A 17,004-nucleotide genomic window follows, 5' to 3' on the forward strand; every position below is an offset into this window, starting at 1 on the left:
TGTCTGACCCCTGCATAACTCCTCTATGTCTTTCTACTGCACAGGATTGGGAGTTACAGGAGACCCAGGAACTAAAGGGGGTGACCTCAAATGGGTCCCCTTGCTTTGGATGGGGTTAGGGTGGTCAGAGAGCTGTTTTTCTGGATTCAAAAAGATCTCTACGCACTGTAGGGCATCTTAGAAAATATAGTTGTCATGGCTGCCCCGGAAGAAAAGGAAACCATTTCATGATGGTAAATAATTGTTTATGTTCAATCTCCTACACTCACTATAAACTTTCCTGGGCCCCAGATTCTTTCTGTAAGTCTCTGATCATACTTTATCTGGTCTATGCCTACTCGGAGTTCAGGTTTCTACTTAGGCACCCCCTTGCTGACTCCACATCCAGGCAGGGTTAGGTACCCTCTCTGGGCTCCTCTAGTCTCCTGGACTTCCCCAAGGATTTACTTATTTAGCATGTTTAGTGCTTATTTTCTGCCTATCCCTCTAGAATGGAAGCTCCATGAGAGCAAGGAGTTTTCTAATCCATGAACATGGTATATATTTCCACTTATTTAGATCTTCTTTAATGTGGCTCAACAGTATTTTGTAGTTTTCAGTGTAGAAATCTTGCATATCTTTTGTTAAAATATTTCCTAAGGATTTTTGGGTTTGATACTATTGTTTTTTTGGGGGGGGGGTGATACTATTGTAAGAGAACTTATTTTCAATCTCATTTTGCAACTGTTTCTACCTAGTGTGTAAACATAAAATTGATTTTTTTTTTTAAGTAGGCTCCCTGCCCAGTGTGGAGTCCAACGCAGGGCTTGAACCCACCACCCTGAGATCAAGACCATGAGCCACCCAGGCACCCCTATTTTGAAGATTTAATGAGAATATCCACGTAAAGTGAGAGCACAGCATCTGATACATGGTTAGTGCCCAATAAACATCAATTTGTATTACCTCACTTCTCCCTCCCTATAAAAGAGGGAGCATTCTAGTTCATAACTCCTAAGGTTACAATGAGAATGAAATGACATCATGCACAGACTGTGCATAGCACAATTCTTGGCACAGGGAAAGCCACTGGTAAATGTTTGCTATTATTATTTACCAAGTCCCTGCTTATATTGGGTTGGGGGACATGGAGATGTGTCAATCAAGGACCCAGTCCACTGAAAGCTCACAGCCTATTGGCAGAGACAAAGTATAGAGATAGTTACCACACAGTGTAGTAAGGGGATATAAACGGAAATTTGCCAGTTTAAACCTAAAAGGAAACAGCAATAGTTTATAGTAGGGAAAATAGGAAACAACTTAGGGACGGGGATCCCCTGTGGTACCTACGTGTAATGCATACCATTAAACTTAATGCTGTGGAACGGAGGATGGGGATGGTTGGCTGGCGCACGGGGTGAAAATTACTTTTCATTAGACCCTTTTGTATCTTTTGCATCTTGGATTGTGTTCAAAATCAGCAGTATTTTTTAAAATAAGAAATTATGCTGTGAAAAGTATTCAATGCCACCAGTCAATGTTCACGACTTACCGTTATGTGAAAAAAAGTTAATTTGTCAAACGGCCTCTCGTTTTACACTTACCTAGAAAAAAGACGGGGCAGGAGTACAACAAAGTATTAGCAGTAACTTCATCAGTGGGATTAATGTTGAGTTTTGCTTTCTCCTCTCGGCTTTTCGAGATTTTGCTAAGGTTCTACATTAAGCAGAATTTTGTTTTGTTTTGTTTTTGTTTATTGGCCATGAGAATTAGTTATTAACAAAACTACAACTCCCAGCAGGCATCATGCCCCCGGCTTCTGAAGACAGGCCTTCTATGGGCGCAACGTTCTCTGGGATTCGTAGTCCAGTAGCAGAAGCAAGGTGGGACGCACAGTACCGGCACAGATGACAGAGGAGGAATCACCGGCAGTGTCGACCAATGGACAGTGGGGGCCAGCCCTGAGTGGCGCTCGCAAAACCAATGGGTGAGCCGACGTCCCTGAGTGACGTGTTCTTCAGCCTACGGGCGGCCCATGGGGGCGGGTCGGTGAGCGGCGGCCGTAGTGCGAACCATGGGAGGCGGCTGGTGGTGGGCTCGGGCCGCCCGACTCGCCCGGCTCTGCTTCCGGGGGGCGCTGCTGCCGCCTCCGCGGCCCCGGAGCGGGGGCGCCCGGGGGTCTTTCGCCCCCGGCCACGGCCCCCGCGCCGGGACTTCGCCACCCCCCGTGTCCGAGCTGGATCGTGCGGACGCCTGGCTCCTTCGGAAGGCGCACGAGACAGGTCTGAGGCTGGGGTCGGCCCGGACAGGAGAGGGGGTTCCGGATAGCCGAGCGGTCGGCGCGCGTGAGGTGGGAGATGGGGACGGGGCTCCTGCTGGAAACAGGGCCGGGGCTCCGGAGAGAGCAGGGCTTCCGTATAAGCGCAGGGAAGTGCTCGCTGCAAGAGCGCAGTCTGTCCGCAAAGAAGGGCTTGCAGATGGGACGGTGTCCGGTTAGTGGGGTGCAGTAGGGATTGGAGAGGTTAGTCGGGCTAGGACTGGCAGCCTTATAAAATTGCACTGCCTGGGTGAGAGAGAGGCGTCCAGAGAGAGTTAAGGGCGGGGAGTTGCCTACTAGAGGGGTCCGCGTTGAAGGAGCCAGTTCAGCTTGAAGAGGCGACCACTCTGCATTAGGCGGGAGTGTGGATCCCCACCAAAGAGGGGGCGAGTTCCGGATTGGAGGGAGGAACAACCAATAATAGAAAAGCTCTGGGCTGATTGGAGGGCCAGGTGATCCAGCCTGCAGGGGGAGGGGCCTCACGTGGAGAGGGTAGATAGAGGCTGGGGTAAGGGTGTGGGGTTTGTAACCCGACTGGCCCGTTAGCGCCCCACCAGGGACTTGAATGGATGTAAATAACAGCAAGGAAGGACGTGCGCAGATAGTTGATAGTTGGCGTTAGGGGGAGGCTGGAGAGAGACGTGAAGTGAGGGAACAGCTTGTCCCCGGGGGGGGGGGGGGGGGGGGGGCGTGGATACACATGTATGGGGGTGGGACGTTGACCGGGATGACCTCTTGGGATCTGCCTGCCCTCAGATTTAGGTCCTGCAGTTTGGGTTCCTAGATGCTCCTCCACATTCTTCAGACTGTCTTGAATCTTTGGTGCTGCAGAGTTTGGGGGAGAGGGCTCAGAGATGGATGGAAGCCAGAGTTTGGGCGCGGGGATAAGGTTAGGTGGAGGGCTGCCAGGACTAGGCGGGGATTTGGGGTGGGATAACACCGTCCGGGCAGTTGGGGTTGGGGGCAGGGTTTGGGCTGATGCTGATTTCTTGCCCCCACCCACCCCCCCTTCCTGTAGCATTCCTCTCCTGGTTCCGCAATGGTCTCCTGGCATCAGGCATCGGGGTCATCTCCTTCATGCAGAGTGACATGGGTCGGGAAGCTGCCTATGGTGAGTGCAGACCCCCACTCTCGCCCCCACCAGGAAGTGTGGGCACTTGCCCCCCCCCCCCCCACTGAGGAGGTAGAGCCCCCATCCTCCCTGGTGGCTGTAGATTCTTCCCTGCCCCGTCCCAACCTCCCCAGTTAAGCGTGGATCCCCTCACTCTTTCCCCCCGCCAGAAGCCACCTCACCCTCCCTCGCACCCACCCCGACTTCCTGGGCACTAGGGAGGGCGGTGGATCCTTGCCCCCTCCTATCCGACTTCTCGACAAAGATGAGGGTCCTGGCTGAGCCCCTCATGCTGGCTCAGCCCCAGACTGGCCCCGCTGCCGCCCCTCCAGCCCTGTTTTTGCTCTCAGACCAGCTCCCCACCCCTCCTCTGGTCCTGAACCCCACCTCCACATCCTAGACACCCCCATCTGACACCTTCTCGAGTCCCTGAGCTTGGGTCTCTACTGACCCCTACCCTGACCTTGAGTTTGCCCCATTCTCTAACTCCACCTCAGTTTCCTGAGCCACCTCGGTCCCCGGGTCATCGGGCTCCCAGACCCGGGCCTCCAGCCACCCCACTGCAGGCCGGCAGCCCCCTGGCCTGGGAGCTCGGGCCCTCCCTCCCGCTGACTGCAGCCTTCTCCCCCCCGCACAGGCTTCTTCCTGCTGGGCGGCCTGTGCGTGGTGTGGGGCGGCTCCTCCTACGTGGTGGGCCTGGCGGCGCTGCGGGGACCCATGCAGCTGTCGCTGGGGGGTGCGGCGGCGAGCGTGGGGGCCGTGCTGGCCGTAGGCCTGCTCTGGGCTTGTGCCGTCGGCCTCTACATGGGTCAGCTGGAGCTGGATGTGGAGCTGGTGCCCGAGGACGACGGGACAGCGGCTGCTGAAGGCCCCGATGAAGCAGGCCGGCCACCACCAGAGTGAGTGGCTGGGCCATGGGGAATGGCCGGGCGCTGGACGGCCGGGGACCCAAGGACCGGGACATTAAAACCTGACTCTTCGCCTGCTCCATGTTCCGAGTAGTGGTTCCTGCAATGGGGAGGGTGGGGCGGGCGTGGGAGCCAGGCGAGGCAGGTGGAGGTAACCAAGGAGGAGAAAGAAAAGGAGAGAGGAGCCCCGAGGCCCCCGGAGACCGAGCCACAGAGGAGGAGAAGGTGTTTAATTTTCCAGGCGGGCCGACAGGGCTGAGCTCAGCCCTAGGGCAGTGCCCTCGGGGCCCCACCTGTCCCTCAGGGTCCGGCTCTGTAGGCAGCTCTCCAGTCCTCAGTCCCCCTTCCGCTGCATCCTGGTGCCCGTGGGCCCCGGGTACGACAGGCCCAGGGTTGGGTAGAAGGCTTCGGGGAGGGTGGGGCCCGGGCCCAGCCTCTGCAGGTGCGGGTACATGAGGCCCAGCTCCGCGGGGCCATAGCGGATGGTGCTGGGTGTGCACAGGCCCCGCACTACGGGGGGCAGGAAGCCCGCATGGAGGAGGGAAGGTGGGGGGTCCCCAGGAGGCCCCAGGCCCCAGGGCCGCACCAGGTCCTGCTTCAGGGCCCCTGCCCGGATGACAGAAGTAAACTCAGGCCGAGGCAGGGCCGGGTGGCCAGACGGCTCCTCGTCCCCACTGTCCTCCGGGTCTTTAGCCTCCCCTGGGCGAGGCTCCACTTTGATGTGTTTGCCCCGGCTCCGGGGGGCCTCGTCCTTGTCTAGGGGGGCAGCCTGCTTCCCTTCCACTGGAGGCTCTGGCTCTAGAAGAGGGAGACATGAAGGGCGCTGGGTGTGTGCGTCCCCAGCCCTCAGTCTTCCCATCTGTGGAATAAAGCTGAGCTCGGTGGTCTAGACCTGTGGGTCTCAGCTGGGGCCATTTTGTCCCCTAGCGGGACATGTGGCAGTCTGCAGACATTTCTGGTTGCCACAGCTAGGGTGGACGGTGCTCCTGGCATCTATGGGTAGAGGTTGGGGATTCTGCCAAACACCCTACAATGCACAGGACAGCCCTCAAAGCTGAGAATGATCTGGCCCCAGATATCAGTAGAGGGGAGACTGACAAACCCTGGTCTAGACCCGTGTTGTCCGACAGAACTTTCCTCGATGACGTTCCATATCTGTGTGCTCCAACGCGTTAGCCACTGGCCACGGGAGGCCACGGAGCCCTTGAAATGTGGCAAGGGTGTCCGAGAAACTCAGTCTTTCATTTTTGATTAAACGTAAGTCACCACACGTGGCTAGTGGCTTCCAGACTGGAAAGCTCAGGGCCCAGAGACCCCTTCCCTTGGAGCTTCCCGGGGTGAGGTGGGAGGTGAGGCTCACCTGTGGGCTCTGGCTCTGGGCTGGATGCGTCCTCACAGGCCACACTGGCTGGAAGCTGGAAGGCATCCAGAGGGGTCTGGCCACCCTCGGCTTGGCTGGGGACAAGACGGGGGGTGTAGAGCCCCCACCCCATGGTACTTAGGGCTCATCACTGGAACCCCCCCCCACTCCAAGCTGGGGTTTAGCCCAGCTTAGCCCCGTGTCCTGAGGCCAGACCTGGGCAGCCTGTGCCCCCCGCCCCCCTTGCGAATGTCACCACCTGGGTGTCCCCTGGGTACCTCATGCTCATCTCCCCTCAGCATCTTCCTCTCAAACTGCTGCTCCTCTCAGGAGCCCCAAGCCAGGCCATCAAAGCCAGAGACGTGGGTGTGAGCAGATGCCACCTGCCCTCCTCCACCAATGCACTGTCTGGCATTTCCCGGACCCGCCCCAACCTCTTCCCTGGGCTCCCAGCCCCTGTCGTGTCCCTCGAAGTCCCTTGCGGCAGCCAGAGGGGTCTTTCCACAAAGCAGACATGACTGTGACCCTCTCCAGCTTTAAACTCTGCCATGGCTCCCCAGTGCCCCAGAATCAAGTCCAGACCCTCTGCGTGGGACTGAGGCCACTTCAAAGCTGCCTCCTCAATCCTCTGTCCCCTGCAAGCAAGGTCACTCCACCTCCGGGCCTTTCCTCTCACTGTCCCCCTGTCCCCCTCCTGTTTTCAAACCCTTCTGGGCTTGTCCTCTTTGAAAAGCTCCCCCCCCAAGAGAAGCCCTCCCCCCCAAGCTGGGGAGAGACGGCAAAGTCTTGCGGAGGGGTTCTAAGCCGCCCTACGGGGCGCTAGGGCTACAGCCCTCACCTGAGCACGTAGCTGACCCAGAGCACGTGGCGCTCCCCGGGGCTCTTCCCGCTCACGGCCACGGTGGCCACGGACTGCAGCCACACAAAGCCCCCAGCCCGCTGCAGCCAGCGGTAGTAACCAGTCATCACCTGCCCCTTGTCCAGCACTGGGCCCAGCCCAGGGGCCAGCCGAGACAGAGACAGACAAGTGGACAGGAAGATGGGGCGAGAGAGGAAGATGGGGACAGAGAGGGTGACGGTAGGGAGGAGACAAGGTCAAAAGTACAGAGCGGGAGATGGGGAGAGACCGAGTCAGAAGGACTGAGCACTAACCTGGCATGGGGGCCTTCTGGATTTTTAAGGGGGGGGCGGGGTCACAGAGACACCACGGCCCCTTTCCTCCCACCCCACGTCTGAGCTGTGGCTCAGGGTGCAGGGATTGGGGGCACTCAGGCCAGGGGTGCTAGGAGACAGGGGTTCTCACGGTCCAGGTGGCTCTGGCGGATCCTGGCTGCGTCCTGTCCGTGGACAAACTGGTAGCAGCTGCGACCCACGAGCTCTGAGGGCCCCAGGTCCATGTGGTCGCTGACTCTGAGGACAGCAGGTGACAAAGGAGTTGAGAAGGGGTCTGAGACCAGGGGTTAGAGGACAAGAGGCAGTGTTGGCTCTGGAATCACCAGGAGTGCTCTGGGCCTCAGTCTAACTCTGGGTCAAATGGGCGTAACACTAGTGTCCCTCCTAGGGTGGCCATGAGCATTCAGGCAGGTGGCACTGCTGGGTGCGGGGTGGCCCCGGGCACTCGGAAGGCTCTCAGAGCGTGGGGACGATTTCACATTTTACTTTTCCCCACTGTGCGTGCGGGGCAGGAGACAAAGTGGGGCGGGGAGGGGCGGGGCTCTGCAGGAGGGGCCTCGGGCAAGCCCCGCCCACCCTCCCCACCGGGCCCCGCCCCGGCCTCCTCCTTCCGGTACCTCCGCCCTCGGGGCTCTTCGGTCCCCGGGGCTCCCCAGCCCCCGGGGCTCCCCAGCGCAGCTCTGACTGCCCGCAGCCCCAGCTCTCCCGCGTGGCCCCATCCGCCCGCCTCGGCCCCCAACCCCGGTACCTGCTCTCACAAGCAAGGATGGTGAGACCCAGGCTGAGACGGAAGACGATCATATGTCCGTGTAGCGGCAGCTCAGCCAGGGGGGCCGGGGGCAGCGTGTGGCCCAGAGCCACAAGGCCCAGGGAGCGGGCCCGAAGGCGCCCCGTTACGTGGATGACCTGCAGGCGGCAGGCGGGGTTGGAGGAGAAGCCTGGGGAGGCCGGGGGGGCGGGGGCGGGGGCGGGGGCGGGGGGACGGGTAGGGGGGCAGGCACGGGCAGGAGGACCACAACCCGGCCACCGGGCCAGGCTGCGGCTGTCACCCACAGGTGCCGGGGCACAGGACATAGCTGGCGGAAATGCGGGGGCTCTCCCCAGGTGGGCGTCAGAAGCTGGGGCCGGAGAGCTCACACTCACCTTGTACCCCGAGGCCTTGACGTGCAGCCCCCTCTTGGTGAGGGTCGATTTCATGCGGATGAAGAAGGAGCGCTCCTGGACCCGGGAGAAGGGAGGCACCTCGGCAGCGCTGGCCTCTGGGGTGGGGAGTGAAGGAAGGTTACGGGGTCCTGAGGAAAAAACACACACGGGCCCCCCTTGCCCCCAGTACAGCCAGCCAAGGGTCATGGCCACGGCCTAATGGTTACACAACCTCACTGAAGTCGTATACCAACCTCCCCTCTGAGCAGCAGCCAGCCCAGTCTCAAATATAACCCTGTCCCTTCCTGCCCTGAAACCGCCATGGCTCCCAAGGACCCTTGGGATAAAGCCCAGCTCCTCACCTTGGCCTCAAACTTTGGCAAGAACCGCCTCCCGCTGACACCAACTTAGCTACAAACTCCAGGTCTCAGGTGGGACAGCTCCTCCTCCAAGAAGCCCTCCCTAACCCCCCGGCTGGGTCAGGCATCCCTTTGGGGTGGGACCCCAGCCCTGACCACTCTGGATCATCATTCTCAAGGGACTGGTCAGTCTTCCCCACCTGGACTGTGAGCCCAGAGGGTAGGGCTGGGGCTGCTGTCATCTCTGTGTCCCCAGCCCTCCCCAGCACAGAGCAGTAAGGCCCACAAATACAGATTAGTCTCTAAATCCCGTGGTGGTCTTATAGCTGCTCACACCCAGACGGACCTGTGCCTCGGTGGACCCTCGTGTGTGTCACAGACATCTCCCAAGCTTGCAAGAGCTGCTGACAGCTCAGATGCTTTTGGTGTTAAGCAAACCCAATATAAGAAGATCCTACTTACAGGAGAGTTAGCCTCCAGTCCCCCAACATCTCAGAGCTAAAAGGAACTTTCAGGGTAATCTCCCAACACCCACCCTCTCCAACATGGAGTGGAATTTTCCACTGGAGAGAAGGCCTGGAAGCACAGATGCTACAGCCAGACAAACCTGGGCTGGAGTCCAGCTCAACCACTCACAGCTGTGTGACCTGGGGCAATTAACTTAACCTCTCTGTGCTGTGCCTCAGTTTCCACCTGTGCAAAATGAAGACAGTGATAGTTCCTGCTTGCAGGGTTGTGATTAGGATTCAGTGAAATTACGCACTTAAAGGCACAGCACCTGTAAAAGCCAATGAGCGTGCACTGTTTTATTATTACCAAAGCCGGGTTCCAGCTGTCACCCACAGGCACCCATCTCCACTTGGTGGCCAGAGGGGTCTTTCTAAAATTCAAATCTTGGGGAGCCAGGCAGCTTAGGCAATTTTAGGGAGCCAAGTCTTGTTGCCTCGGTTTAGCCTCTGATCATTTTACAAAAATTTGCTTTGCACAGCTCGAAGGAAAGTGGTTTTTGTTTAAAGAAGACATGGCTGGATACAGTGTACCGGGTGTCCCTTGACCTACCCTCAGCCGCATTCTTTGGGGGCCCTTGGAATTACCGATCTCAGGGGTATCCGCGAGCGAGGAGGAAGACGAGGAGGAGGAAGAGGAGGGAACGGAGGGCGGGGTGGGGGGCCCGGGGGTCGGTGCCCGGAGCCCCAGTTGCTCCAGCACCTCGGAGTGGTCCCCGGGGTGGATGTAGTCGAAGACGCTGCTACCCGTCAGCTCCACCTGCCGGCGGAAGAGGGGACCGCAGAGGGCGGGTAAGATGCGCGCGCAGTCACTCGCCCGGGGTTCAGCCTCGGGCTCACTCGCCTCCGTTGCAGGCGCGCTTCAAGCCAGTTTTGTGTTTTTATTAGAATTTCTATTTAACCTTTCTTTTTTTTTTTCTTTTTAACCTTTTTTTAAAAGGAGATACAAACTTAGGTTCTAATGCCTTTCTCACTTCAAACCCGGTGATCATTAAGGATTTTCTGCACCTGCTTATTAAGAAGCCGCGTGTCTGCTTCTCATAGCTTCCATTTGCCCAACTCCCACCCTCACGCAGCAAACAACTGTGCCCGGAAATGAATCACAGGATATCCCAGCAGCGATGGAGATCAGGATACAAGCAGTGGGGTGGTTTTCGAACTCCTTAAAGAGTTGGAACTTCTCAATCAGATAGACTACCATTCAGTTCACCCCCAAATCTCTCAAAGCAATCCAAATCTCTCAAAGCAATCCCCCTTTGCTCCACACCTCCCCCAGTCCAGGTCCCTATCTCTCCCCCGCCCCCCCGCCCTGTGTTCCTGCCCCAGCGTCCTCCCTGCTCTTCTGGCTTTCAGTCTCCACTTTAATACCCCTACTAAGTTACTCCTCTGACCATGCCCCTCCCCCCCCACCACACACACACCTCAGAAGCCTCCCAGAGCTCCCACTGCCCCTGGGTTTGCCATCACATGCTTCCCTCTGAACTCCTCCTCATCAAACCCTTCCCTGCACCAGCTGCAAGCCTTTCATCCACTCTTCCTTCCCCCTTCCCCTTGTCCATATTCCCCTATCTCCAGGGTCTTCCTCCTCCAGGCATCTCCAACAACTCACTGAAACGGTGCTCACAAAGGCCAAACACTGAGCACCGGCTTTTCTAAATTTACCATTTGGTAAAACCTTTGTCAAAGTGATGAGAGGATAGCAATTTGTGCTGAATGGATTGGGGAGGCCTAAGATGCCCCCCAGGAGCCAGGCTCCCCAGGGATGGGGGTTTTCGGTTTCTGCTTTTAGCTCCCAGTGCCACCTGCAGGAGCTGGGGCAGAAACAGCTGGTGGAAGTAAAGACAAAATGCAAGCCAGTCCACTGAAACGCCACAGAAAATCTTCCAAAGTTGGCAAAACCCAAGCCCTCCCAATACAAATGGTTGCAATTCTTTACAATGGGTAAGAAAAAGCAAGTTTTGGTAAATATGGTGCATCTGGCTAAGGCTCATCGACAAACTGATCTTTCTGCTGATTGCTTTCTTCAAACTGACCTGTTACTTTAATAACAAACCCCCTCCCCCGCCTGTCATGTGGAGCCTCCTGGGGCTCCCAGGGGTGCACTTTGAGAGCCATGGATCCAGTTCACTTTTTAGGCTGGGATGGTGAGGCCAGGAGAGAGAAAGGGCATGCATCACGGGCCAGCAAGGGAGATGCCAGTCCAGGCAGGCTGCCGCGGGCCCCTTACCTGTGACAGACCCAGATAGATGGAGACGGTCTCGGAGATGTAGAGGAACTTCCCTTCCTGGTTCAAGGCAAACACGAAGCCATCCAGGGACTAGGGTGGGGAGAAATAGGGAGAGGGGAGAGGAGGGCTGGGCATCTGTCTGTCCAGCAGGTAAGTGGTAAGACATTCTGAAATCTGGCTCGCCACCTAGGATGGATTAATCTGGAGCGGGGGAGGGGCTTTCGTGGCCGTGGGAAAGGGCGGGCAGGAGCGGGGAGCCCCGGCCTGATGCTCTCATGGGATGGATGCTAGAGCAAACGATGCTGCTCTCCGGAGATGGCCACCAGGTGGCAGCAAGGAGCAGCAGGCCGGGCAGGGGCCTCACCTGCAAGATGTGTCCTCCCAGGTGCTGCTCGAAGACTTCAGACACCAGCGCCACGGGGCCCCTGTGGCCTGGGGCTGGGGACAGAGGGAGGGGTGAAGCCGGAGCCTGTTGGTAGGCCCCCATTCGAGCCAGCCTACAGATCTCCCTCTCTTCTCCCCAGTCCTGGAGCCGTCTTGGGGCGCTGGGGGCCCCGGGCCCGTCGGGGAGAAACCTGGGCTCGCACAGACAGACGCCAGAGGACGCAGGGAGCCGTCCATCCACGCATCCATTCAGAAAGTCTCCCTGAGCCCCGGCTGGGCAGCAGGCCCTGTGCTGGGGACACAGAGGGGGCCCGGACGGCCTGCTTTTCCCCTCACGAGGCACCGGGGCCAGGGGCAGACACACCACACGCAAGCAACTAGCAAATATAGAATTATCATACGTGCCAGGGCCATGAAGGATTGAAAAGGTGGTGTGAAGTGAGGCCTGTCGTGGGAGGGGGCATTTGAGTTCAGACCCAAAGGATGGCAATGGGACAGACTGAAGAGGAGAGAGAGACAGACAGAGAGACATTTGTACAGAGAGCCAGAGAGAGTAAGAGAGACAAAGAAACAGATATTGAAAGACAAAGACACCAGACAGACAAGCAGTTGGACAGAGAGACATACAGAGGGATACAAGGAATAGAGAAAGAGAGAAGGATGTTGCAACTCGACAGAAAAAGGACAAACAGGGGTGCCCGGCTGGCTTAGTCCGTGGAGCAGGTGGCTCTCTCTTGATCTCGGGGTCGTGAGTTCGAGCCCTGCATAGGGTGTAGAGATTACTTAAAAATAAAATCTTAAAAAAGAAAACCAAAACCCCAATGAAGTGTCACCTCACACCCACTAGGATGGCTAGAGTTCAAAGAGAAATGTTGGCGGGGATGTGGAGAAATCGGAATCCCTGTGCATTGCTGGTGAGAGTGGAAAATGATGCAGCCGCTCTGAAAAACAGTATGGAGGTTCCTCAATAGGTCACATATGGGGGCGCCTAGGTGGCTCAGTCCGTGAAATGTCTGCCTTCGGCTCAGGTCCTGATCTCGGGGTCCTGGGATTGGGTCCTGCTCAGCGGGGAGCCGGTTTCTCCCTCTCCCTCTGACCCTCACTCATTCTTTCTTTCTCTAGTGCTCTCTCTCTCTCTCAAATAAACAAATAAAATCTAAAAAAAAAAAAGTCACACATAGAATCACCTGCCACACAACCCAGCAATTCCGGTCCTAGGTATATACCCCCCAAAGAACTGGGAGCAGGTGTTCTAACAAATATCCTACACAGATGTTCACAGCAGCATGATTCCTAACAGTCAAAAGGTGAAAACACCTCAAAGGTCCATTACCTGATGGACAGATAAATGAAACGTGCTATATTCATACAGTGGAATATTATTCAGCCAGGAAAATGAATGAAGTGGGGACACATGCTCTAATGCGGATGGGCTCTGAAAACATTATGATGGGGGCGCCCGGCTGGCTCAGTCGGTGGAGCATGCGACTCTTGATCTCAGGGCCATGAGTTTGAGCCCCACATTGGGCATGGAGCCTAATTAAAAATAATGTGAGAACATTATGCAAGACACAAGAGGTCACACACTGTGTGATTCCATTTCTATGAATTGTCCAGAGCAGGCAAATCCATAGAGACAGGAAGCGTTGGTGGTTGGAGGGGGGGATGGGGAGTGTCTGCTAATGTGGATGGGGCTTTTTGGAGGGTGATGAAAATGTTCTGGAACCAGATAGAATGGTGGTTGCACAACCCTATGACTGTACTGTCACTGAATTGTACACTTTATTTTATTTTTTAATTTAATAAAGCCCACTGCAGGGCTTGAACTCACAACCCTGAGATCAAGACCTGAGCTGAGATCAAGAGTCAGATGCATAACTGACTGAGCCACCCAGATGCCCCCTGTACATTTTTTTAAAAAGATTTTATTTATTGGGGTGCCTGGGTGGCTCAGTCGTTAAGCGTCTGCCTTCAGCTCAGGTCATGATCCCAGGGTCCTGGGATCAAGCCCCACATCGGGCTCCCTGCTCAGCAGGGAGCCCAATGTGGGGCTCAATCCCAGGACCCTGGCAGATGCTTAGCCGACTGAGCCACCCAGGCGTCCCCACTGTGCATTTTAAAATGGTGAATTTCGGGGTGCCTGGGTGGCTCAGATGGTTGAGCATCTGCCTTCGGCTCAGGTCATGATCTCAGGGTCCTGGGATCGAGCCCCACATTGGGCTCCTGGCTCAGTGGGGAGCCTGCTTCTCCCTCTCCCTCTGCCTCTCTCCCTGCTCATGCTCTATCTCTGTGTCTTAGATGAATAAATAAAATCTTAAAAAAAAAAAGGTGAATTCCATGTTATATAAATTTTACTTCAATTAAAAAAAAATGTTTTAAGGGGCACCTGGGTGGCTCACTCGCTTATGCATCTGCCTCTTGATTTTGGCTCAGGTCATGATCTCAGGGTCATGAGATCCAGTCCCGAATGGGGCTCTGCGCTCAGAGGGGAATCTGAGATTCTCTTTCCCTCTCCCTCTGCTCCACACCCCCACTCTCTCCCTCTCTCTCAAATAAATAAATATTTAAAAAATATTTTAAAAGAGATAGGGACAGACATATGTAGACAGAGAAATTCAGAGACAGACGAAGACAGAGACGTAAAGAGATGGAGAGAACAGAAAGGAGGTGCTCAGAGAGACATACAGTGAAAGAGGGTGACTGCCAGAAGGACGTGGCAAATGAGACCAAGGGCAAAGAGAGACCCAGCCCCCTGACCCAGCCCCCAACAGGCAGGAGCAAAGGTGGGAGAGTGTGTGTGTGGTGGGGGGTTGGAGCCTGTTTCCACAGGGACCCTCTCCCTGACCCCGTAGAGAACCACCTCCCAAGGGATCCTATGTCTGGATTGGGGAGCCAGGGGATTCAGTGACCTTGAAGGTCGCCAGGTCTGGTGCCAAGCCCCAGGGCTGGCCCTCCCTGGCTGTGTGCCCTGGGCCCAGTCCGTTCGCCTCTCTGTGCCTCAGTTTCCTCCTCTGTCAAGTGGCTTTGCAAAGAGCGCCGACCGCACTGGCTGGTTGAGGATTCGGTCAGCTTAAGGAACAGAAAGGGCCCAGCACCCGCCTGGCACACGACAGGTGCTCCCAGACGCAGAGCAGGGATTAGCATTAATAGTGTGATTACTATTGTTATTTCCAGACCATCAAAACACCAGGCAGCCAAACCCCGTCCGTGCGCCCCCCTCGGGACTCGGGTGGGGCCCCCCCCAGCCCCGCCCCCAGCCCCCTAACGTCTTGGCCACGCCTCCTTCTCCCAGGAGCACCTCCCGCTGTTCGCACCCTTTTCCCACCCCTGGCTGGAGCTCCAGGAATAATAAATGGGGTGGGGGGTTGATGGGGACCCCTCCCCCGAGATGCAGCACGAACCAGCCGGGTGACAGGCAGGAACAATGCCGCCTGCTAATTGTCGCAATTTTCCCCTGTCATTTTTGCTAATTCCTTCATTTTCCCGCTCACAGGATCAGCCCAGGTCAGACTGAACGTCTGCAATTAACAGCCTTAATGGGCACGTCGGACTGGGGGTGCGCAGGGGGAGGGCTCGCTGTTCCCCCATTGGGACGGGAGCTTTGGGGTAGGTCCCCATCACTGACTGATGCATCTTATCACCCCCTGCTTCCCCCTCCCCAAACTCAACTCCCCAGCCTCCTCCCCCTGGGTTCCCGCCTCTCCAGGCAAATGCCTCAACTCCGCTATCCCCCAAATTACGCATGTGGCTCTTTACTGCTCCCAGATCTGCCCCCTCCTCACACCCAAACCCCCAACCATCACTCAGTCATTCAATAAACATTTGCTGCATTTCTCATTGGAGCCTGACTGCTGGAGAAAAAAAAATTGTCCCAGTTGTCATCACAGAGTGGGGACTGAGGGGAGGTGGGGAGAAGGCCGCTCCCAGGTCTTAGGGGTCTGGTCACCTCCTATTCTCAATTGGCCTGAGAGAGAGTCACTGTCTGGGGAGAGGGAAGCCTGGCTCCCTGGGGGCAGGCCTGAGGGCCTCTGCACTCACCTCCTCACGGGTCTCCCTGCTTCTACCCTCACACCCGCCACCTCCAGCCCCCATCCCACTTGGGCTAACAGCTAAAGTCCCCACCAAGGCCCACGAGGCCCTGCAGGACCTGGTCCTTGCTGTCCACTCCCTGTCTCACCTACTCCTCTCTGGACGCCTTGGCCTCATTATGGCCTGCACCCAGCGACCTGATTCCTGCCTGCCTCAGGGCCTTTGCACTTACTCCCTCGGCCTAGACTGCTTTTCTTCCAGCTTTTCTCAGGCTTGTGTCCTCACCTCCTTCCTCGCCTCCTTTGAGCTCAAAGATCCCTTCCTCAGAGATGCTGTGCCTGATCTGTGAATGAAAATGTCAACCCTCCTCCCCTCACTCTGTTCCACAGTCACCCAACAAATATTTTGCAAGCCCTTACTGTGCCCCAGGCACTGTTCTAGGCTCAGGGAACAAGGTGTCATGGGGGAGAGACACAATGAACAAGAGAAAGAAGAAATAGCCTCGGATGACAATAGGTCCTTTGGAAAGAAATAAGACAGGAAAGCGAGACAGGGAGTGCTGGGGGCAGGGCTGTTGTCAGTGTTCATAGTCAGGGAAGGCCTTCCTGAAGAGCTGACATTTGGAGGGAAAGAAGTTACTGCGGGAGGGCACAGCAAGTGCAAAGGCCCTGAGGTGGGAACATGTCTCTCTGAAGAACAACAAGGTAGCCAGAGTGTGTGTGTGTGTGTGTCTGTCTGTGTGCGGCAGGGGGTGGGAGGGAGTTGAAGAGGTGAGAGGGGTAGAAAAATGAGATCAGAGAGGTGGGGGGCAGTGGGCCTCCCATGAAGGATCTGTAGGCCCATCCTTGAGGTCAGGGACTTTGTCCTGTTCCCTGGGGTGTCCCTAGAACAGGGCCTGGCACAGGGAAGGTGTTCAGTGGGTGTTGAATGAATGCTGACCACTGATGCAAGATCCAGGCTCTCTCCTCCCTGGACTCAGAGGTCCCAGGCTAGCCTTCAACATCCATTGTGCTGTTTTACAGCCAGCCGACCAAGGCCCAGAGGGAGACTGGGACCTCCAAGGTCCCCAGAGACCTATGAACAGGCCAAGTTGGGAGGCTAAGAAGGTGCCCCCTGAAGCCAGTTGGAATCTCAGCTGGGCCCAGGCTTGGCTGACGATGACTTGGGCAAACAGCTTCACCTCTCTGGGGCTCAGTTTTCCACTCCTATAAAATGGAAACATCACTTTCCTCCTGATGTTTTTTGAGAGGATTAAGCAAGTTTTGTGGGTTTTTTGTTCTGTTCTGTTTTTTTTGTTGTTGTTTTGCGTGTTATTTTATATAGTGCTCAAGACAGTCTGACATGCATTGGACATGTTTGCTATTATAATTGAGGAGGACACGGGAGCACCCTCCCCTTCGGAGAGTGGGAGGCACCCTGCTTTGCTCTCTGACTAGCTAAGACGCTGTCCTCAGTTTCCTCGGGGGTGGGGGTGGGGGTGGGGATTATGGAAGCAGGCCCTTGACCTC

General features: G+C 56.4%; 2 protein-coding genes across 2 annotated transcripts in view; one reads left to right on the plus strand and one right to left on the minus strand.

Annotated features, from left to right (window-relative positions):
• Positions 1–2,030: 2,030 nt before the first annotated feature.
• TMEM160 (transmembrane protein 160) lies at positions 2,031–4,397 on the plus strand. Its single transcript, XM_021681185.1, has 3 exons — positions 2,031–2,261; positions 3,315–3,407; positions 4,045–4,397. Exons 1-3 carry the CDS (start codon positions 2,054–2,056, stop codon positions 4,308–4,310), a joined length of 567 nt encoding a protein of 188 aa, XP_021536860.1. The 5' UTR covers positions 2,031–2,053; the 3' UTR covers positions 4,311–4,397.
• Positions 4,398–4,649: 252 nt separating this feature from the next.
• NPAS1 (neuronal PAS domain protein 1) overlaps positions 4,650–17,004 on the minus strand; it is a 14,914-nt gene continuing 2,559 nt past the window's right edge. Inside the window, exons 3-11 of the mRNA XM_021681184.1 lie at positions 11,448–11,521; positions 11,084–11,173; positions 9,445–9,616; positions 7,992–8,107; positions 7,597–7,754; positions 6,979–7,085; positions 6,514–6,661; positions 5,676–5,770; positions 4,650–5,113 (exon numbers count right to left, since the gene is read on the minus strand). Of these exons, the coding sequence (XP_021536859.1) occupies positions 4,650–5,113; positions 5,676–5,770; positions 6,514–6,661; positions 6,979–7,085; positions 7,597–7,754; positions 7,992–8,107; positions 9,445–9,616; positions 11,084–11,173; positions 11,448–11,521 (1,424 nt within the window). The remainder of the gene's footprint in view (positions 5,114–5,675; positions 5,771–6,513; positions 6,662–6,978; positions 7,086–7,596; positions 7,755–7,991; positions 8,108–9,444; positions 9,617–11,083; positions 11,174–11,447; positions 11,522–17,004) is intronic.

This window comes from Neomonachus schauinslandi, chromosome 16, assembly GCF_002201575.2.
Source record: "Neomonachus schauinslandi chromosome 16, ASM220157v2, whole genome shotgun sequence".
NCBI classification, from domain to species: domain Eukaryota; kingdom Metazoa; phylum Chordata; class Mammalia; order Carnivora; family Phocidae; genus Neomonachus; species Neomonachus schauinslandi.